The sequence below is a fragment of the Diorhabda sublineata genome, chromosome 2, assembly GCF_026230105.1.
Source record: "Diorhabda sublineata isolate icDioSubl1.1 chromosome 2, icDioSubl1.1, whole genome shotgun sequence".
NCBI classification, from domain to species: Eukaryota; Metazoa; Arthropoda; class Insecta; order Coleoptera; family Chrysomelidae; genus Diorhabda; species Diorhabda sublineata.
This window is the reverse complement of record NC_079475.1, coordinates 13,600,506-13,623,318: the sequence shown is the minus strand read 5'-3', so window position 1 is coordinate 13,623,318 and position 22,813 is coordinate 13,600,506. Positions and strand designations below refer to the sequence as shown.

Genomic DNA, 22,813 nt, shown 5'->3' with positions numbered 1-22,813 from the left:
CCAGTATTTCAGGAAGAAAGAAAGACACAATAGATCCTTTGAGTCGTGGTGTACATGGTACCCTAATATACACATAAGTACATACCCACTGCTCTACCAGTGTAGAAAGAATAAATAAGATCCGGGTTAGTTTCCAAGCATTCATATCGTAATCAGGTTAAACCGTTCATAGTTCTTATGTTTGTCACTAATGTGGACACTTTTCCCAGTACATTTTATGAGCCGAAGAACATCTGATTAATCGGAGACCTCAAAATCAATCATTTTTAAAAAGCTTTTCATAAAACATCTGAAAAATATTGCAAAAAAATAGCTTATGGTGTGTTGCTTCCAGAGAAGAATTTAATTTTTTTGTAACTGATCATTTCAACAATTGGCTGAAGGAATATAAATGAAACATGTTTCGGATATTTTCAAACACAAATCCAACAATAAGAAACCTCGTTTGAACGCGGCAAAGTCTATTGCACTGAATCGAAATGTCTGATCACAGTAGGAACGGTTCAGTATAATTAGGGAGGGACCAAAAACAAAAATTATGGAGAAAACAGCAAAATCTAGTCGTATCTTATATACTGGGGAGAATTCAACACCCAATTATAAGCAGGGTAGAAGGTAAAATGATACCTACAAGACAATGATAGAGGAAAATCTCACCAGCGAATTTTATGTATTCTGTTGTCCATTCCAGCTGATATCTATGGAAATCTACATCGAATCCCGTTGCTAGATTTTTTTCGTAATGTGTTAGGGAATATTTGTTATAATTATAGTTTGGACCCCAATGAAGAGTACTTCCTACTTGTTGCACTCCTATATTCACTCCATTGGTATTGACTAATTTTTTGTTGCCACGCGACTCCATTATATCTATTTCTCCAGATGATGGCCAACCAGAATATTGATTCCATCTGGGTAGTAACCAAATCGCTGAAATTAAGAGCTCATTGAAATATAAAAACTATGAATTAGTTGTAAAAAATTGGAAGTCAAGGAGCTATAATTTTTGACCCTGCGCGAAGTCAAGGATGTGATGACGCGCAGGATCGGGATTTCAAGACTTGGTCCGTGTAGTGTATACGATTTTTCTTCATAGCCGGTACTTTGGTCCGAGGTATGGAGAAAATAAACTTTCCTTGCGAGTTTTCAGAAAGATAAAAGGTGAAATACTGTTTTGCGTTTATTTAAATAAATATAAATCGTGAACGCGACTTGAATGGACACGAATTGAACGAAGTGAGTACTGTATAAACAATCGAACAACAACAGTTAAGACGGTTTGGACACCTAGAAAAAAAAAAGAACAGTTAAGGTGAAACTTGAACCAACCAAATGAAGAGAAGAGGCAGATCCAGGAAGAAATGGAATACAGAAATAACAGATAACCTAGAAAAGAGAGGACTACCTGGAGACGGGTTAAACAGGGAAAATATTACCTCTATACCTGGTAGAAGATATTGCGAAAAAGTATAAATTATAAAGCAGATATTGGTAACTATAAATTCTTACACTATTAAAATTCAATAAACTACAATTATAATATCTTTTTAGAAATACTTTACCTGGCCACAGCCAGTCTCCAGCGGGAATTTTAGCTCTAACTTCCACTTTACCGTATTTGAATGCAAATGAATCGATGGTACGCATTCGGGCACTTTTAATGGGATTTACTATGTTAGTTGGTGTGCCAGTACGTGAACATCCATACCATTGTGGATTTGTGCACCTATGGAAAAATTCAATATTAAAGAAATCTCTATAAACATTATTATTATATAAATAATATTGAGTCCTGAATCAAAAATATATCGACCAACCATCATTTTCCAAAATTTTCCAATACATTCCGCTGGAGGTTGAAACGTGGATTAAACTCAAAAATCTAAACTTTTACGCAAGTTCGTGATGGCCTGTTTAACGAAATAATTTGATACAAGGAAAATTTTTTCCGCTCTTCATGAAGTGAATTTATATTTGATGAATGGCGTTCAAACTGGATACGATTGGTGCAACTCGTTAGCGAAGTAAAAATATTTGGGATAATTGACAACTGGGCGTCAAGCTTCCCAAAGAAACCATATCTTCTGTAAACTAACTGCATCCTAACAAACGTATACGAACTTACTGATCTGCCGGAGAGCCCCCGTTAATATCTAGAGTACCAGAATATAAGAAGTCATTTCCAAATTCATCAGCAACAAGAGTAGGTCGTATATTTAGATAACCATTTTCAACGTAACTATTACTTCTGTTATTGGTGTACCATTGGAATTCCCAATTCTGAGAAAAGAAAACAACGATTTTAAATAATTCAAATGCCGAATGTATAATACAATTTACATATTCAACTCATTTTGCATTTCTTATTTTTCAATTTTTATATTGTAATACTGTAATTTATTAATCTTATATTGTGTTTAAATCCCTTTAAATTTTTTCTATTCATATTATATTCCCCCAAATTTGTTACGAAATTATTAGAATTAGTGCTAAAATTTGAACCCCTTTTGTTGTCTGGTCTCCTTATATAAACTATGAAGTGTCCTACGTATAAAATCTTGAATACCTTTGTCAACTGACTTCAGTTTTTCTTTACATGTTTTTCGGTTCTGTGAATGATCCAAAGCAACCACTTTCGTGACTACTCGATAAATGGAAAATTTATTCACTCTAGTTAATTTTTATTATTATTGCATTATCAGATTGCTGAATATTTTCCTTTTTTAAACATTCGAATATATTTAAAAGAACTTGTGTTTTTATTCCTAAATCATTATTATTAAATCCATACATGTCTTTATTCTCACTACACTGTGCAATTTCATTATGAATTAAATGAACTCTCACCAAACAACGCCACTGCTTATCGCAGACTGTCGCTGGCAGGAATATTTCGAAGAAATTGTGTACAGACAGCTTCGGCCAATAGAAATGCATTTATGTTCACGATTCGATGTTTTCATTGGTAAACAGTGGAGATAATGAGTCCACGTGGACTGACGGTTTGTTAGACTTTTACGGAATTTTATACATTCATCAACATACTTGATGACTTCCAACGTTATGTTTCTTTAATGTCATCAAGTCTTATCCTTATTCAACTAAAAGTATAGCAGACTATGTTTGAAATGAATAACCCGTATATGAGTTTGAATTTTCAACCCAACGGGAACCTTATTATTTTACTCCAACATTTTCTATTGTTATATGCATGAAACAGGTGTGGAATATTTACTGCTGCTGGACGAAGGACTATGTACACTATGTGTATCATCCACGGGAAATATACCACATTTTGGGATTTTTTTCTGAAACTTCAAGCTAAAATCTTTTTTCTTTGTCAATTCTCCAATCTTTTGTAGTACTTAATTTGTCGTTTAAAGCCTCCTCAAGTGTTTCTTTATAATCTGAGCAATAGATTGAATTTTAGTTATTGTATTGTATTAATTAGAAAGAAAATATATCAGATACAAATTTGACAATAATTTTTCTCAAAGTGCCTTTTTATTTATAATATTCGATTAAAGAACTTACCCCACCCCCTCCAAGTGTTTGCTCATGCTGCCATTTTGTCAAGTCTAGTTTACTGAAGTTATCTTCAAAAATCAAATCTCCAGAACAAACTGTAGCTGCAGCATGAGTTCCACTCACGGTTGTTATTGATTCCACGCAACTATGGACATTATATACTAACAAATTTATTATTAATGTAGTTAGAATCATTTTCGCTTGTACCTAAGTACTTGGCTTGGTTTTTACTGTGATAATAAATAACTCCCACCATCTATGTATCAGCGTCGGACTTAGGGAGGGTCTAAGGGGAGCTGAAGCCCTAGGTTCGGAGCCTGGGGCCCCGCAAAATTACTAATTTTATCATTTATTTTAGAAGCAATATTGGATATACAAAATTTAGTCCAAAAATTCTTTAGAAATTTTGATGAATGAATTAGTGTAATTTAACCCACACACTAATTTTTTACTCTAAATAATAATAAATTCTATATTCCATGATATACATCATGAATTATTTTGCGAATTATAGTAATTCATTCCTCTTATCAAACTTCAACACGAATTGATTAATAATTCAAATAATTTTTCAATACAATTGGAAATGTTTAATTAAATCGTTGAATCAGATATGATAGAAACTTTTACGATTGCTCGTGACGAAACCTGTAACGAATTGGTTCATACAACGATGTCATTTTACAAGCCAATAGAATGTGGAGTACCCCAAGGCTCAATATTAGACTCTATTTTGTTTCTTCTGTTTATAAACAGACATCATTGGTGTAAAATGTGTTTCTGCAGACAACATTAATTTCTCTTGGAGCAACCCTGATCTCAAGACACCTCATAGAAACTTATCTAGTAACTTAATCACCCTAAATCATGGTGCGATTCTAGTCTTCTTTGTCTGAGCGATTGTCGTCATTAACAGAACTATACATTGAATATAAGTTACAGAATATGAATTTTGTTAAGATTAATTGAAAATTTTGCCACAACTAAATCGTGAAAGACGTTTATTAAATATAAATTCTATATACTCGTAGATTTTGATTTCCTTAAGTGGGCCCCGGGTCGATTTTATCCCCGGGCCTTACTTCTTAATCCGACGCTGTTAAGTATTAACGATAATGCAAAAGTGAAGCATAAATAAACACTTAGGATTTCAATGTGATGATATAAAATTATGAAATACTCGATTGAAATGTGATGATATCATCCGATGGATATGGTGCAAAGATAGCGAGTGAATTAAGATAATTAGTATGATCAAATTAATTTTCTATAGATAATTACCAATAATAATATTTTTTTACATCGATATTTTAATAATTCTAAATCTTAAACATGTATATTTATTTTTTAAATATCCTTTTTCAATTTTTTAACTATTTAGACTATTGATGTTACATCAAATTTTAGATAACTCTTTTATAAAACGAGAAAACGCAAAAAAACAGATGATAGTAATTTAGTATAGCCACATACAATCCTTTTAATACAATGATAACAGTTTGCAACTTTTTACGAAACGGCTACTATCATCTTTCTGTCGAGTCGTTGAAAATAGGTCGACAGAGATTGACGAATCGGCTCATCTTCTCATTGACTTCCTTTTGTCCCTTCTCATTCCTCTGTTCATACTTCAGTTCTGTCTATGTTGTTTTAACACTTCTTTTCACTATCTGTGATGTGGATTTTTTTGAATGGCAGAACGGAAAGTTCAGAACTTACAAGATAAACTTGATTTGGAAAATGCTCTGAAAGGGAGCTCGATACCCCGCATGGATTGTTACCACAATTTTTTATTCAAGTTATCTCAACAGAAATTCAAAGCAGTAACGTCGAGGACTTAGGGAACCACAAGATGTAGAAGAAGCTTTACTAAAGTGGTTTCAAGATTAAAGGGTTCGGCCTCGTGAAAAATCATACTTTATGAAAAAACAGAAGAATTTGCAGAACATTTCGAAATTTAAAACTTTCCTGCAACGCAACGGTAGAGACATTCATTCTGTTGTTTTTATTTGATAAGAAGATAAATGCCACTGCTGGAATGGCGCTGATATAGGAAATCTTTTCTCCTGCTGGAAATGTGGTGGTTTGTAGAAAGGGTCTGTTTTGGTGTATTATCTGCATTGCACGTGTATCCGCATGTCATTAGGTAAAGGATATGAAAAAAAGTATTGGTGACAAAAAAGTAGTTCTACGAACCAAACAGCTTTTTTAAAGTGTATTAGTTTGTTATAATCGAGCGTGGGCACAGCTTCGGCTGTATTATTCACTGGCGATTTGACTGGTAAACAGTTTCACCAGGTTACAGGAAAACCGCAGAGAAAAACATGTAAGACCGACGATTGAAGTGGAGTGAACATTTTTGGTCTAATTTGGATGAAAGTGACGTTAAGGTTATTTGGAAAGATATTGGAAAGAGGTATTGAGTTCAATGGAATTTTTAGGTTATAGGTGTTGCTCCGGACGCACAAAATCTTTCTGATTTTCCAGACATTATATGGTGACTACTACTTGTGTTTGAAAGCATTTTTAAAATTGTAGAATGTGGTATTATAGAATACTAATATAAATAGACAACAGGCGCTTCTTCTACAACCAGTACAAGTAAAACAAAAGGTTCATGACTTGGTTTGGTGTGGAGTGGAGGGCAATTTCTTAATCGGATAGTGAATTTAACTCTTAAGCTCTTTACTTGAAGATATCCCCCAAGATCAATGCATCCAACGAAAAATATATACCAATGATTACATTTTCAGAGAAGAGAGATAAGACCTTCGCTTTTTATTGCTTACAAGAAGGAAGCGGAGGTGAATAAACATAATAAAAACCGCTTATGTGATACTTGAACGGTCTCTATGGACTTCTATTCTAGCAAAATGTAAGAAGACTGTACCTTTTATACCTGCTTCTTATTACTCTGACTTAAAGTATCCTTACTTCCGTTACCGCTCACACAAGTAAATCTTGTAACGAAAGAAACATCCGTTTCGAGGATCATCTGCAACTCAACATTTGGCGTTAGCGCGTACGGTGACATTTCAGCAGTAAGTAAATACAAAATATTTCTCATGTGACACATTTTTTATACATCATAAATGGATTAATATAATCGTTGCATATAAAAGATAGTATTCAACACGCGCATAATGGATATTACCAATAGCTATCTATCCTCATACGCTTGTTAAATTAAACACTCTCAGCTATTATTGATGTAATATTATTAGTACAATTCTATTATCAAACAAAAAAGTAAAAAGAGTTTTTTCAATTAAATCGCCCAAACTTTTACATAATCAATTTTGAAATGAGATTGTTCACTACTTAAATTCCAAGTAGGCTCCCATTGTTTTCTGCCCCACCAAAACTGGCTCATAGGATTAGGAGATGAATTCTGCCAAGGTTTCCAACCATATCCATCGGGAAAGAAATTACCTCCGATCGCTAGATTTAAAAGTAAGTGAAACTGTTCATCGAATGGTGCTATTTTAGTACCATTACTCCATGGATTAGATTATCCCGACTCCTCTAAATCTCCCAACTCCCAGAAACCACCATATGCTGGTACTGTTCTACCGATTTCTTCATCATCGATGAAAAATTTCAAATAATCAGCCGTCCATTCTAATTGATATCTATGAAAAGTCGCGTCGTAGCCTTCAGTATTTCGTTGCTCGTAGTGAGTGCTGATTCATCTCTGGATTGGGGCCCCAATGAAGCGTACTAGCTGCAAGGCAAGCTCCGATATCGTCATTTCCTCCAACTACTAAATGCTTGTTGCCTCTAGTTTCCATAATATCTATTTCACCTAAAGTCGGCCAGCTGCCGTATTTCCATTCACTTGGTAATAACCAAATAGCTAAAAAAAAGGTAATACTGATACTAAATTTATTCACAAAATTTATAGGAGAACTTAATTTTATAAAAGTTTCACAAACCAGGCCATAACCAATCTCCAGAAGGTGTTTGTGCTCGTACTTCTACTCTACCATCAAATGAGAACGCTTTCAAAGTTCTCATTCGAGCACTTTTGATTGGATTGAGGATATTGGTGGCATTTCTAGTCCGACGGTATCCGTTGTTGTCTGCATTTGTAGAACTGTAAAAGTAATGGATCATTTCAAAACATCACAGATATTTGAAAATGTTCGTGCTCCACCAACATGATGATCAATAAATGTATATTCATTGAATATGAGAAATTCCAGAATAAAGGAACTCTTCACCAAATTCATCAGCTACTAATGTTGGTTTGATATGCAGCATACCATTTTTGGTAAAACTGTTATCTGTTATCGTCGGTATACCACTCGAACTCATTATTCTGAAAGCGAAGTGAATATGAATAATTCAATCGGATTCACCAGCTATAGTAAATTTTTAATGGAAGTGTTGTTAAAATTATCTAAACCGAAGTGACAATAAATAATTTGTGGCTGAGAAACAAATACGTGTACAATGATACATTGATCCTAACCAATCAAGCAATGTGGAAAGGTACTCAATACTCAACCACCCAATGAAACGAAACTGGGGAAGACTGGAAAAGATGCATTTAATTTGCAAAAGACTCTCGTCAGACCAGCGGTACTATATGTGAAGCCTGGTCTCTAAAGTCAAAAAGCAAAAAAACGCAATTCTAGGGGGCTGTAATGGAAAACGGAAATCCAAATTTACGATGCAAGACACTCACTGTACGATGTTTCAGATATACTGACTGATCTGAGAGCCGAACGCGTCCAGTGGTTAGGCGCTGTGCACAGAAATGTCTGGTATGAGACACGAACCTCAACGAGTTAAGACACCTCCCAGGGAGGCCTAAGGGAAGATAAGCCGATCAAATTAGCGAAGACCGGCGACCCGTAGGCCTCACATATGATTCATGGAGAAGTGCAGAAAACAAAATGCAGTTGTAAGATTTTGTAAGAATGGCTAGAAGTCTCTAAAGGCTGATCGCAGTTAATTGGCAAATTTCTTTTTTCAACCTACCCACTGGACTACTGCATATTTTTGTCATATAGATAAAACGAAACAATTGGGCTATAAAGCTCGATATCGAAGAAACTTGAGCCTTATAACCATATCTATTCCATCTAATATGTCTCATACTCTATGTTAAGAGAAGAAATTACATTTTAAACGCATTTAAACATGGGATTTTGCCAGTATAGGATCTTCATTAAGTTCGTCTTTGCTTATCTTTAAAACATGAATTTTAAACACAAAAAAGTGCTAGAAAAATTTGAAATATATCTATGGTGATTTAATAGTAACTTGGACAACTGTTTTAGAAGATTCCAAGAGATTTAAAAATGGAAATTAATCAATAAAGGACGAGACGAGGAAGATCTCGTGACGTAATTCGCCTTCGAAATTATTTAAGAGCTTATGTATTGACTAAAATTTATTTTGGATACACACAAAGCATTCCAACAAAAAATGAGCTGAATGCAAATTTGCTACCAGTTTTCATACTCCAATCGAGACATCGCCATAAGAACGTTATTCTCAAAATTGAAAATAGAGATAAAAACTATAACTATCACAACAACGTTGACCATTGAAATGATGGTGAATGTTTCGATCGATTGTGAGAGCATATTGTCGTCGTTTCAATGAGAACAACTCTAAATCACAAACTTAACTAACGTTCACGAAATTAAGTATAAAGAAAAAGAAATGAAAAATGAGCGAATGACTTCCTCCTTTATCCAGAGTTCGATTTAGATTCTCGAGATTTTGGCTGCTGAAAGCCTGTGCCGCGATTTGTGGCTCTTTCCGAAAAAAATTTACCAAAAAAAACACATTATCATCATGCAGCATTCAGAAAGGAACCTTTAAAAAATTCTTGCTGCTATAGATTCAATTATAGGTTCAATTCAATTCAATTATTATAATTTGTCTTTATTATTATTATTGGGCTATTTATAATAATACTAAGAGAAATCAAGAGTAACTTAAACTTATTACATACTAGCTGTTACCCGCTTTCACCATTTTTAAAAGCTCTTCTGGTTCACAAAGTTATGAAAGTGAAACTTTACCACTGGAACATTCCAACAGTTTCATCTTTACATTTGAAAGCATCGCAATAGTGACATTTTTTATTCATTGTGCCAATAACAATCAAAGGTTGATTATGATATTAAACTGAAGGATCATATTGAAACTTAGTACCATTGAACATCTACCAATCCTCATGCATGAAATTCTTCTCGCCTGCGATTGTTCTGGGGTTTCTATGGCTATTCTAGCTGCCTGTAGCGTAGCTTGTCTTTCTAAAAGAGCTCTTACTTGAAGAGAAGTTTCAGGTACCCACTAAACAATTTTTCGCTATGTTTGCTGTTGTCTTCTCATCTCTGCGTGAAGCGAAGATTATTCATTTCGTGCAGTTTTTTGCCGCAAGGGGCTTTTGCTTCCGAAAATAATGAATAGTATGTAACCAACAAAATGACACCTAACCTCAAATAGTTGGTTGTATAGTGGAACGGTATTTCAGTATTCAGTGCAGGAACTCGATGCTAGATGGCGTTGAAGAAACTATATTTTGAGATTTTTGACAAAAAGTAACAAAGTATTCAAATACGAGCAACTACAAAGTGATTTTGTCAAAGTTAGCAAATAAACAAATGTAATATCAATAACTTGTTTGTTCATCCGGGTTGATGCGCTATTTTAAAAAGTCTTACCCCGCCTCCTCCAAGTGTTTGCTCGTGATCCCATTTACTCGAATCCAGTTTATCAAAATTATCTTGGAATATCAAATCACCGGAACATATTTTTTGCGGCGCAATTGGTCCACTTTCTGTTGTGATACTGATACATTCAGCATTTATATTTTGAACCCACAATAATATAAAACTTGCTATTATTCTCAGCATTATTATCAGTTATTAAATCTGAACATTCACAGCGAAAAACTTGAATAAATCTGATAGCCTAGTTGTTTTTTTAGAGTGTGGAATACCGACATATTTATGCAGTGTTTTACATGAATATTTTAATATTGATTGATTTGATAGGTTTTTTATCATTAAAAATAAAGTAGTTTCCATTCAAATATTTGGAAATATGGAAATTACAACAGAAGAATGTTAGAAATATGCTATTTATAATTTACAACTCTGATGTCCGTACATGGTACACTTCTTTTGAATTCTCATCTATTCCTATGCCATGCTTTATGATAGAGCATTTACATATGTTTTTCTTTTTTTTTTGTCAGATATGTTTTCACAAGTATACCTTTTCTTCTTTTAGTTGTCAATGTCAAAGTGATATCAATATCAATAAGGCCCGCGATCGCAATCTGTCACAGAAAGTAGAATCATGTTTTTTAAAGCTTCTAGACTTCATTCGATTCCTCTACGGACAAGCGAGAGAGAGAGAGAAAAATTATCGCCATCTATTAGCAGCATTCAGAAATATCCTACTATTTTTGTGGGGAACAATAGAATCTTCCACGCGCTGCGACTCCAGACAAGAACCTTCTTTAACCATATAAAACGAGTTCGTCGGTGCGACGTGAGTCAGTTGAGTCGAGTAATCGAAGCGATACGTGCGATATCCATAATTGTTGTGTTGAGTTCCATAATTTGCGTATTTTTTAATAGAATGGGAAGGTAAACCACTGTGTTTGATTTGTAATTGAACACTTGTTGTTTGTAGGGAGTTCAATTTGAAGAGACACTATGATACGAATCATAAAACAAAATTCGACAAAATGTCTTCCTTAAAATCTAAACTCGAAGGTCAACAATCGATGTTTACTATATCTAATACAAAGAGCGAAGATGTCCTGAAATAAAGTTTTATTATTGCATTAGAAATCGCGAAAAGATCAAAACCTTTCACTGATAGTGATTTTATTAAAGACTGTATGTTGAAAATATTTCGCTCTCAAGAAACACTGTTACTTCAAGAATAAATGATTTATCTTGGTTCTTCAACTGAATGAGAAACTTAATGAATTTACAAACTTTTCACAAGCTGTTGACGAGAGCACTGACACTGTTGATACAACTCAACTTTCTGTTTTTATACGAGGCATTAACAGTAACTTTAAAACAACTGAAGAACTATTAAAATGCGTTCCATTGACAGGAGCTACAACTACGGATTGCGCTCCTGCCATGGCTGGCAAATATTCGGGTGTTGTAAATAAATTAAAACAGAAAACATGAGAGAATTTCCATATCCAAGGTTTTATGCTACGCAAACCAATTGATTATGACAATGACTTATTGATTAATTGTGCCTTTTTGGTAGATATGAATAAACACTTGGCTTATCTGAATATAAAGTTATAGTGTAAAAATATGATTGCCATTAAAATGTATTCTTATATTCAAGTCTATGAAATAAAGTTGAGGCTGTGGGAAAATCAGGTAAAAAATCAAACTTTTGGACCATTTCCCTCATTATAAATATTGGGAACAGTGAACCAATAATATTGGATGAATATTTTCAACTTCTGCAAATTTTATTACGGAATTCAACAATCGTTTTGACTTCCACAGAAGTAATGAAATAGAATTCCCAATTTTCAACAATCAATTTACTTTTGAAGCTTCACAGACACCAGTTCATTTGCAAATGGAGTTGATAGATCTTCATTCGGACAGTATTTTTAAAGAAAAATTTAATGAAATAAACGCTCTTACATTTTATACACAATATTTCAAGAGTTTGGATATTCTCTGCATGTTTGGTAGCAGGTAGCACCTATTTATGTGAGTAGATGTTTTACGTCATGAAAATAAATAAGTACATACATCTAACAAGAATTACGAATGAACATCTCTAATCAGTTTTTAAAATAAATACAACGAATATGATATCTGACATAAATGAGCTTGTCAAAAACAAGAGACGTCAGGTATCTGGATCCTCGAGCCCAACATAATTACCTACCATCTTTTATAACTTTGATATGATTCTTAACAACCGTGTATTATAAACTTATATAATTTTATAAATAAAATGTTATATAATTCAGTACATTCTATTTTATTTTCAATCTGGCCCACTTACGAATTCAAAATTCAATATATGGCCCTCTGCAAAATTGACTTTGACATCTCTGGTTTAGCATAACAGCCTTCCGCGTTGTGTATATACCTACCTTGTGGAAAGTCTGAAGTCATAATGATTCTCAAACCAGGAAAATCACCAAACGTTAGTATTCTCAAACTCATTCTTTCAAAATTATTTTTTGTGTAATGAAACTTTTTAATGTGCAAGTTTCGTTTTTACTTTTATTGTACATGAAAAATATCAGCAAATGGAGTATATGAGAATGTTCCTCTTCTTCTCAAATATTTCTTCCTCCTGACCAAAGTACGAGTTTGTTGCGGGAAGGACAAAAATTAAGGAATTGGAAATAAAACAAATTTCACTGTATAAAAATATGTTTAGTTACAATTTATACCAAAAATAAATAGATGACATGACAATTATAAGTTCAAAAAATGTGAGTTTTATCTACAGTCCCGTAGTGAGATAATATTAAATAGAATACCAATTTCAATTGTTAAATATAAATGTTACAGATCTGTATTTATAGGGACCATACTTTAATAGATGTCACTAACAGCGCACTGTACTTGTTCCAAGTACTACTCCAGATAGGTTGTGCCATATGGAATTTTTTAGTACTCAAGCGTTCACCATTTTTCCAAGGTTTGGTACCGTCTGCTCTATCATCAAAAATAAATCCTCCTGCTCCTACTCCAACACTAATATACATCTGGAAATCATAATATTAGAAATAATCATAAAGTGGTTGAAAACTATGATAATATTAAAATTTATACAAAATAATTTTTGTCGGGTTTAAAAAAACGTTAAAAAAGGGTTTTTAAAACAAGTCGATTATTAGTGTACAAGTCATATTGTATCCAAAAAAACCTATCCAATATTCCATCATGTATGAAATTTTTAGTAGAACTGTCAAGACCGCATAATATTCTTTAATTATTGGCTAAAATTTCCTTTTCAGCATAATCAATATACACATTATGGTAAGATAATTGCAGAAATCGAAGTTTTGAAATTTTTGAAACATTTTTTCCTACGAAATTAAAAAAATTGCAAATTTTCATGCTTTCTAATGGTTTAAATTTCTTTCTTATATTCAAAAATAGGGAAAAAATTTTCAAACAAAAGTGTAGTCAAAAATCGTAGTTACAAATTTATGAATAGTTTTTCAAAACAGCATGTAATTTTGACCTTAAGTGTACAACTGCCTTTTCAGAGTCTTTATGTATATTGCCAATGATATTTTATTTAAAGTAAACAATAATTCAATTAAAAATACTACCAGTCACATTTCAATTGGCAATCTGGTACTTATATATTCTCCTAATCATAAACATACGTAAGAATTTTCAAAATACCTAATTACACTAAATAGATCACAGTAATTGTAAGTACTTGTGCCATTGTGTGGAGAATAAGCTTATACGAGTGCACATCCAAATTTACAGGGACGACGTGGAGCCTCCATGTTGGTATTTGCAAAGGTTACAGCGTTGTCAAGTGTCAATGATCAGATTTTCACAAAAATTATGTTAAGGCAGATATTTCATACCAAAAAGAACTTGTTTAATTTCTCTTGTTTACTAAATCGTGGTCACAAATTACGCAGTGTCAGTTAGTGAGTGGTGTAGTTGTCATTTTCTGTTTATTCAATGAGAACGATCCCGTTTTTGGTAAAAACATGTGAAAACACTAAAATTTTTAAAGTATTTCCTTTCACCAGTAAACATGCTTTTCCAATTTCAGAAATTTAGGGTTCTTTCCGATTTGCAGTTAAGGCTTGATACAGTTTGATCTCACAAAATGTTGAAAAATTTCGGCAACGGCGATTTAACCATAATGGCTTGTACAATTTCATTCAAAAAGCCTATAGATTTCGGCCGGGGCTAAGATCAAAATGGCAGCATACGGTATGTTTGACGTTAATAAACAAGAAGCCATTTAAATTACAATTTATGTAATTACGAGTTCGATTGAAGCTCACATCTTAGATAAAAACATAGTAAATAAGCAGATCTGGGATACATTTCTGGAATAAATTTTATGTTATCAAATATCTGCCAATGATTTTCTCGAATACAAGCAATTTTTTACTTTGTTCTTGAAATAATCTCAAAAAACACTCGTAGTTATAATTGTCTCATTGTCAAAATTAAACTCTTGGACATGCATGATTATTGCATAACTCGGTCTTCGTCTCGGTCTTGTGCGCTCGGTTTTGGTCTTGGTCTTGCAATAATTGCAAGACCAAGACAAGACAAAGACAAGATCAAGATCAATCTCGCTTATGACTAATAGGGAATAATTTATATGAAAAGTTGAAGAAATTGTATGTAATAATTAAAATTTCCTACCTCTTTATCGAAAGGTGCCAGCACTGATCCGTATTTCAATCGATCGCCATTTTTAATTTCCAACATTGAAGCTAGTGTTGAAAATCCACCAGCAGGGGGAACTATAGTCCCATAAATTTTGTCGTTTACCGTCAATATTATTTCATCTAAAACTCGATATTTTTTAAAATTGAGTTAGATTTAAGTTTTTTTTATTGATGTATAACTTTACAAAATGCCAAAAATCTTCGAGTTGACATTTATAAGGCTATCTAGATTAGCATGTGGAACTTTCTAATATAAGAAAACTTTTATTCTCGGAGTAGTAATAACCGGGCACGGGTGTCTGCTGTCCTGCTACATACAGAAATTATGTGTTCTCTTGAAAACCTATAGTTGTCGAGGCAACTATCACAAGAGATATTCATGTGGCAGTGTACAAACATACTGTATTCACTGTTTACACCACCACTACACCAACTCTCAAAACTACACTACACAGGTTATCGAAACGCTCGACAAACACGCGTTTTGATAACCAAGTTATCATCTTCAGAGAGGTTATCGAAACTCTCGTCAAACACGCGTTTCGATAACCAAGTTATCGTCTTCAGAGAGGTCATCGCAACGCTCGTCAGACAGTGTAATTGTGATTGTTGGTGTAGTGATGGTGTAAACAGGTATTCAATACGAATATCGGTTCCAGAAATTCCAAATTAGTGTACAGACAGACATATAATATGAAGATTATTTCTATTTAGTGTCCTGTCAGAAGCGAATGTGAAGATACATTCTCAATTCCACTCGAGTGTTCTCGGATGAGGTTTTATATTTTTTTCAGCTTTCAATTTTAATTCTGTAAAAGAAATGTTCGACAAATTTTTACTTTCAAGGGTGAACAAGGTAAGAGCCCCGAATACCCCTGGGTGATGCAGATTGTGAAAACGTTGTGGTCTTTTGTCTTGTTTATTGGAGTGTTCATAGACATTTCATTAACAACGAGTTTAATTTGTTAATCGCTTTTATGTCGGAAAGAATTTACAAATCTTTTTTCCCATGTTTCTTGTCCAAATTGAATTTTGCATATCTGCTGTTGACTATAGTTTCCTTCTGAAAGGTACTAGGAAGGGTTTTTATTCATTGGAAGCATGTGGTTCTTTGCCCATATACATTTGCCGTTCATATATGTGCGGATTAAAGATTCAATAAATTATAAATGAATGTTTAGGCACACGCAATGCAATTGATTTTTCCCGTCGATTTTCCACATCAAGAAACTTGGATACTTTAGAAAAAACAATGAACTTGCTCCCAAGAAAGTACGTATCATATTCTTTGGAAATCTTGATAACAACTTTAACGAAAAAGATTCATTGACTGGAAGGAATCATAATCATTTTTCAAGTTTGCGTAGCGTTAAAAATCAAATTATTCGAAAAGAAGGGAATGATCGCAAACAAGATATTATCATCTTGTCTGGTAGCCAAGCAGCCATTAATGCTCGGAGCTCCAATGTCATAAGATCCAAGCTGATTTGGTGATACTTGGGGTTAAATGAGTAAGAGAAAAAGAATAAAGTTGCCTTCTAATGAATTCCGGGACACACTAGAGTAGAGGAAACGAAAATATCATACAAACTATAAGTTGGGGCGGATAAAGCTGCCATAGGACCTGATACCTGCTATAGGACAATAGAAAAAAAAATACTACAAAAGGCGATAGGTAAGAGAAAACCACTCACAAAATATAGTCAACCGAAGAATCAAGGTTTAGCGGTGAGTGCAGATTCTATTTCGCAGAGGATGAGACCTCTATCCACATTAGTTGGAAGTGTAACTAAGGCAACACGTGATACCTAGGAGCGTATGAGGATATTTGGCATTCCACATCCTGAACTTCCTAAAAAGAATGGGTTGAAAAAATATTTCCCCAATTTGTATTCTAAACCAAAAATATAATAAAAAATGTCAGTATTGAAACTTGACATTCGATGATTTCATATCTTATTTTCAAAAATATTTTTTTATTGAACTTAAACGAATCATTAAACTAGATAGTAGAGGGATAAAACGATATTTTGAAGATAAAATATTGTTTTCACCTTCTTTCCAAGTTACTCCAAATCTATGGAACTCGTTAGACCACCCCATATTTCTAGTGGTTTGTCGCATACCATAATCTCGAGCACTGATAGTGGGACCCAAAACGACTCCTCCATACAAAAGTTCATTATAATTTTCATTTCCTGGACTGAAGGCTATCCTAATTTGACCCGACTCGTAATCAGGACCGTATTCTTCATAAACTGGATTGAGGGTCAATACTATAAAATAATTTCGATGGAAAAGCTAATGAAAATAAAATTGTACTAGAAATAATATACCGCTTAAGAATTAATTAATGAGGGTAACATACTTGGGTATAACCAATCTCCTTTCGGTAGTTTTGCTCTTACTTCTATCTTGCCGTATTTAAAGGAGAATTTATTAAGGGTAGTCATCTTTGCCGATAGTACCGGTGGCAGAATAAATCCGGCGTCAGGTTTATAACGACATTCTAAGCTTCCCACGATACCGGTACATCTGAAAATGGAAACAATCAAGTAGAATTTAATCCCTCACACTAAGACAGGTCTCATTCACAATAAGGCAGGAAAAGATTATGCAGTTTCACCAATTTCATTCAACCGAGAAATCATATGATAAACAGGGCATTTATTAATGTTATTATTTGAAGAGGATTCAGAGAGGTTGATTATCCGCTTTGGATCTCGTTATACCAAACATCTTCCTGTCGAGCACATCTTGCAAATACTACTCTAGAAGAGATGTTGGACAGCTCGGATGAGAATCAGTTAATTATGGATCACCTGGATGTGGAATTGCTCTTTTCTGTATTGAGTCGAGTATCCTCGGAATATTCTTAGAAGCTGAACTACAAAAGTATGTGCAATACTCCAAGGTTAGACCAATCTGGATCTTGTGAAGAATTGGAAGCTGTTTCGGAGTACACAGATTCTATAATCGTATTTTACCTGAAAATCTTTAACTCGTTCAACCTAAAAATCCTAAGACAAACAGGACATTTATAAATGTTATTATTTGAAAAGGATTCAGAGAGGTTGATTATCCGCTTTCGATCTCAATGGACCAGATATCTTCCTGTCGAGTACATCTTTCAAATACTACTCTAGAAGAGATTATGTTGGACAAATGGGATAAGTATCAGCAGTGGTAGTATTGATAAAAACTGCTCAGGTCAGCAGCTTGCTCTAAAGTTAATTCTGGATCACCTAGATGTGCAATTGCTCTTTTCTGTATTGAGTCGAGTTTCCTCGGAATATTCTTGGAAGCTGAACTCCAAAAGTGTGTGCCATACTCCAAGATTACACCAATCTGGATCTTGTGAAGAATTGGAAGCTGTTTCGGAGTATACAGATTCTACAATCGAATTTTACCTGAAAATCTTGAACTTTATTCTTATTTCTTAGAATATGTTTCTTTCGGAAATATGTTTTGAAAGACCCAGGCTGTAAACTAAACTGAAATGAATCAACGAAATCAAAAAAGCATGAAAGACCCCTAACTGCGACAATAAAGGAAGCTGATCGAGAAAGGGTAGTCCATAAATAAAGCTACCCCTGTCTTTAACATATCTACGTCCCAATAAATGGAGATTCCTCATAAATGGAGAATCCTCACAAGGTTAGTAAATATTGAAAGGATTTATGAGCCGTTACAAAATATTATTTGCCAGAAAAGGAAGTATTTGATTTTCCGAAGCAAATAAAACGACTATAAGTGAACAATTAAGGATACTGTTGTCCTTATAAGATTCATTTCTCCTGCGCTCACGATATTTGATGCAAATTGAATAGGCTGCAAGATTATAACCAATTCTCCCAATGTTGTAGCTAAAAATGGATAAAAACAAATCCGAATAGTAACATCAGGTGAAGTTAAATACCAACTTTGTCAACTACAAAGATGTTACGTTAATTAATGATCCACGATGTGGTTTTGGATTTGAATATATTTCTGGGCGTATGAATGCGGAATGTTTCTTAAAAACTCTTGAACATTTTATCGTTCATGTGAAGATCTATTGATCTATGTACAGTATAGGAAAAAAAGAACTAAATAATTGATAACTTGGTAAATTCAAATTGAGTGTATGGAAGAGAACATGGTTTTGAAGGTCATTCAAGGAGTTTACTTTCATTGAATTAGTTGCCAGATGCTTATGCCCCGGGCTACCTCAACATCCGTAGTGCTTTATTTTTGTCAGAAAAACACAACGAAGCAAATTTCAGTTGTGCTAGAAACTTGAAATTCTGTAATTTCCGTGCACTTGCAAAGGACTAACCACGGGTAGTGATTCAATACTACTGTTAAATTATACGGGAATGAAATTAGCAACCCGTACTTTATTTCATATCAAAGTTTAATGATATATAATTATAAATTGGAATCAATGTTTTATTTAAATATATTTTTTACTGCAATTCTGAAATTTTAGAAGAAATAAAATGAAAACTTAATTTCAGTCACCACCATTTAAGGGTGTTATCTCGAAAAGAGCTGGGCTGAGGAAATTTTGTTATAAGAAAGACTCATCTGAATTTCATTCGAGCAATCATCTCCTGAAATTTGTCACGTGAATTTCAAGTGGAAAAAGATGGAAATAATCAAAGTTATTACCTTCAATTATGTTAATTCACTATTGAAATTCAATGTTTGTTAACGGTTATTAGTTGAAAAGACAAGTTATTTGAAGAAACCATAATTACAAATAAAAAAATTTTGTTTGATTCGAATTATTATTATTAATAATATTGTTGGAATAAAATTTTAGTTAAATAGAGTTTAATGGATATTCATTGTATATCTATTGTTGAAAATTCATCAAGTTGTTTATTCAAGAACTGCTTTTTCAATATGAGATCCAATCCAACAAAAGTATATTTAGTAAAATCTACATTTTTAAATTATTCTTACGTAATCTTGAAGGTCAGCGTAGTCAAGCAGATAAATAAAATTATGAGTGACTACAACAATGTATAATAACTTACCGTTCTTTAAAATCAAAAGATTGCTCCACAAAATTTGGACCGTATACATCATCAGCTAATTCTGGCTTTATAACTAACGTATGATTAGCAACAAAAATTGTTTCTGGTCTATCAGAATAGATCACGAATTCATAATCCTAGAATATAATAAATATCATATACATATATAAATTATTTTATACGGCAGTTTTATTATTTGCCAAAATAGCAAGAAAAAAATAGTTTTTTTTTCTTTCAGCTCTTCAAATTATCATTGACATTGTGTACATACGGGAATATATTTTTTTGTTATTACATCATGAAACAAATGCGGAGCTTTATCAACGTGTACATAAAAAAATCATTATATACTGGGTGACATCACACGAAAACAGGCAGACGTCCGCTAACAGCATCTCGTTCCAAATAACTGTTATTTTGTAGATTAATTGAATCAGACTCAGTTGAGGATGGTACAAATTGGTCGGTGAGACATATAGTAACAAAAGTCTTGAAGAGCTAGTTTGTTTATTTTATTATAAGTATTTTATTCATTTTTTTATTTAACGTCTATCTTCTTGTGCCTATGCACGACACACACCATTATAGGATAAAGCAACAGCCACAATTCAAACTGTATTATTCGGCTTTTGTAAATAGAAAAACATAAAGATAAAACTTTGACATTCCTATTATGATAATGATTTGATGAAGAATCAAGGTCCATAAATTAGAAGAACGACATTTAAATAACGAACCCTACACTAAAGAAATATGAATATTTTTCATTAGATGTTGAGGTTTTCATAGATGTTGTACTAACAATACGATTGGTTGCTACTTGAATTATGAATTTGATAAATAAAAGCAAACCTTAATAATTGGATATAGTTACATTGTTTTTCAATACATTCTCCATTAAGATCAATACACTTTTGCATGCTTTTGAACCAATTTTCGAAGCATTTTTTTCCATTCCGATTGAGATACCTCCAAAACATGTGATTTGAACGAAATCATTGGGTTCCAAACAAAGACTGTAGCGTGAATGACCCATCAAATCGACGTTTTGACAGTCCAAAAACGTTTTTGTTTGATGTGTGAGAGTCTTCTGCGAATGATTTTAAAACACTTTGGGCAAACAAATGCTGGTGCACCATTTAGAATTGATAATTCTACGTTGCTTTAATAGAACGATGGCAACATGTCCAATTATTCCGAAAAATAGGCAACCATTTGCTTTAAAATGGTTCGAGGGCGAACAACTTTTGTTGGACTTGGCTTGTCTTAAAGACCCATACAGTCGTTGTTTCGTTTTGGGTCCATATACATAGAACCATTATTCGTCGTCTGTTGAGGCACCGCATTTCTTTGCACCAATGGACACGAGCTTTTTTTAAGGTATGTCAAATTAGGCGAACTCCAACACGAACAAATATTTTTAGCAACCCTCGTAGCTATCACAATTTATAAATTTTTTTGCCATTAATAAGTGCAGAACGCATTCAGATTCACTATTGAGAGATAGTTAGATACAGTAGTCTCAAATTCAATCTCAACATCCCCTCAATGTTAAATTCACCAGTTTACTAATAACCGTTGTTGTTAATTTCTTTATTGGGTGAGCTTGAAATGTATAATATAAATGTCACTGTATCCCATAGTGAACACACTGTTTATATTACCACTTCACCAATACTCACAATCACACTGCCTGACACGCGTTTAGATAACCAAGTTATAGTCTTCAGAGACCGAAGATTGCATCAATAATTATTTCATTAATTCTTCCCACCCAGACATTGTATTTCTAACGATGGATTAGTGAAAGCAGCCATAATTTATTTCTAAAAACTTTTTCCTGAAAATGTCATGTAATTAACTTAATACCAGGTGCGTAATCTAAAATATTGAACCTAAATAGCCCACTTTTACTAAATTTCAACAGTAGTAGCTAACTGAGACAAATTTTTCTTCTTTCCTTTGAAATAATAATTGATCAACTATAATATCACTGAATACAGCAATAAAACAACTTTCAATTGCTCGTTTCAATTGACAAAAATTAGAAATTAACGATCGCCATTTGAAATTAAAAATCGATTTTCTTATAAATAGTAATAGTTCAGTGATCACAGCTCCTGACCCATGAAAATTAGTTATGTCGCTGATTTTCTGGATTTAGCTATTTCTCAGGGTGCTTTATCGATACAGTGAAGAGATAAAAATGTAGTTCAAAAGATTTCCTACAAAAAAGCTTCCCTGTGATCTTTTCCTAATCTCAAAATTACTCTTACAAAAAACGAATTTCGTGTTACTGGATTGAACTTTGGACAGTTCATGGCTTCTGCGGAGTTTTGTTTTAGGAGGACTATATGAAAATGCAGGTTATTTGGGCATCATATCCGAGAAATTCAATTCACAATTTGGTCTTTTTAAAGTGTTTTTCCTACGAAACTCTGCGTGCCTGCCAAATGGAAGAGTTATTTTCGAAAAGAATTAGTGATGGTTCCCACCTCTCTTCTTAGTGGCTGCTATCAAGGTATCCAATCCTTTGGAACCGATATTAACTGATTCTGAGGAATGGATGCTGGAGTTACAGACCCAACAATTGGCATCTGAAGGTGTAAATCTATTATTAATCTAAAAATAAACAAGAATTATAAGGAAAATAAAAAAATTGACCATATTATATCTGATACTGAAACCGAAATTGATAATTTAAATGATGTAGCAAAATATTTTAATAGCTATTTTTGTGAGAAATTAAGTTACAAGATAAGAAATGTATATAATCATGAGGTCATAATGCCAAATTTGAATCAAAATAGTATTTTTATACATCCAACTAATATGGATGAAGTTA

At 33.3% G+C, this 22,813-nt stretch overlaps 1 protein-coding gene and 1 long non-coding RNA gene across 2 annotated transcripts in view; both read right to left on the bottom strand.

Annotated features, from left to right (window-relative positions):
* The window catches only part of LOC130440605 (uncharacterized), a 53,636-nt gene that overhangs the window by 1,130 nt on the left and 29,693 nt on the right, over window positions 1-22,813 (bottom strand). The window contains exons 13-26 of the mRNA XM_056773866.1: window positions 19,969-20,105; window positions 17,313-17,479; window positions 16,999-17,220; window positions 14,919-15,064; window positions 13,095-13,273; window positions 10,215-10,341; window positions 9,717-9,843; window positions 7,464-7,610; window positions 7,250-7,384; window positions 6,818-6,969; window positions 3,535-3,735; window positions 2,126-2,280; window positions 1,563-1,726; window positions 658-930 (exon numbers count right to left, since the gene is read on the bottom strand). Coding sequence (XP_056629844.1) covers window positions 658-930; window positions 1,563-1,726; window positions 2,126-2,280; window positions 3,535-3,735; window positions 6,818-6,969; window positions 7,250-7,384; window positions 7,464-7,610; window positions 9,717-9,843; window positions 10,215-10,341; window positions 13,095-13,273; window positions 14,919-15,064; window positions 16,999-17,220; window positions 17,313-17,479; window positions 19,969-20,105 — 2,332 coding nt within the window. The remainder of the gene's footprint in view (window positions 1-657; window positions 931-1,562; window positions 1,727-2,125; window positions 2,281-3,534; window positions 3,736-6,817; window positions 6,970-7,249; window positions 7,385-7,463; window positions 7,611-9,716; window positions 9,844-10,214; window positions 10,342-13,094; window positions 13,274-14,918; window positions 15,065-16,998; window positions 17,221-17,312; window positions 17,480-19,968; window positions 20,106-22,813) is intronic.
* LOC130440581 (uncharacterized) lies at window positions 6,730-10,434 on the bottom strand. Its single transcript, XR_008909553.1, has 2 exons — window positions 10,215-10,434; window positions 6,730-7,624 (listed from the first exon to the last, which is right to left on the bottom strand). It is a non-coding gene; the product is annotated as an uncharacterized LOC130440581 (long non-coding RNA).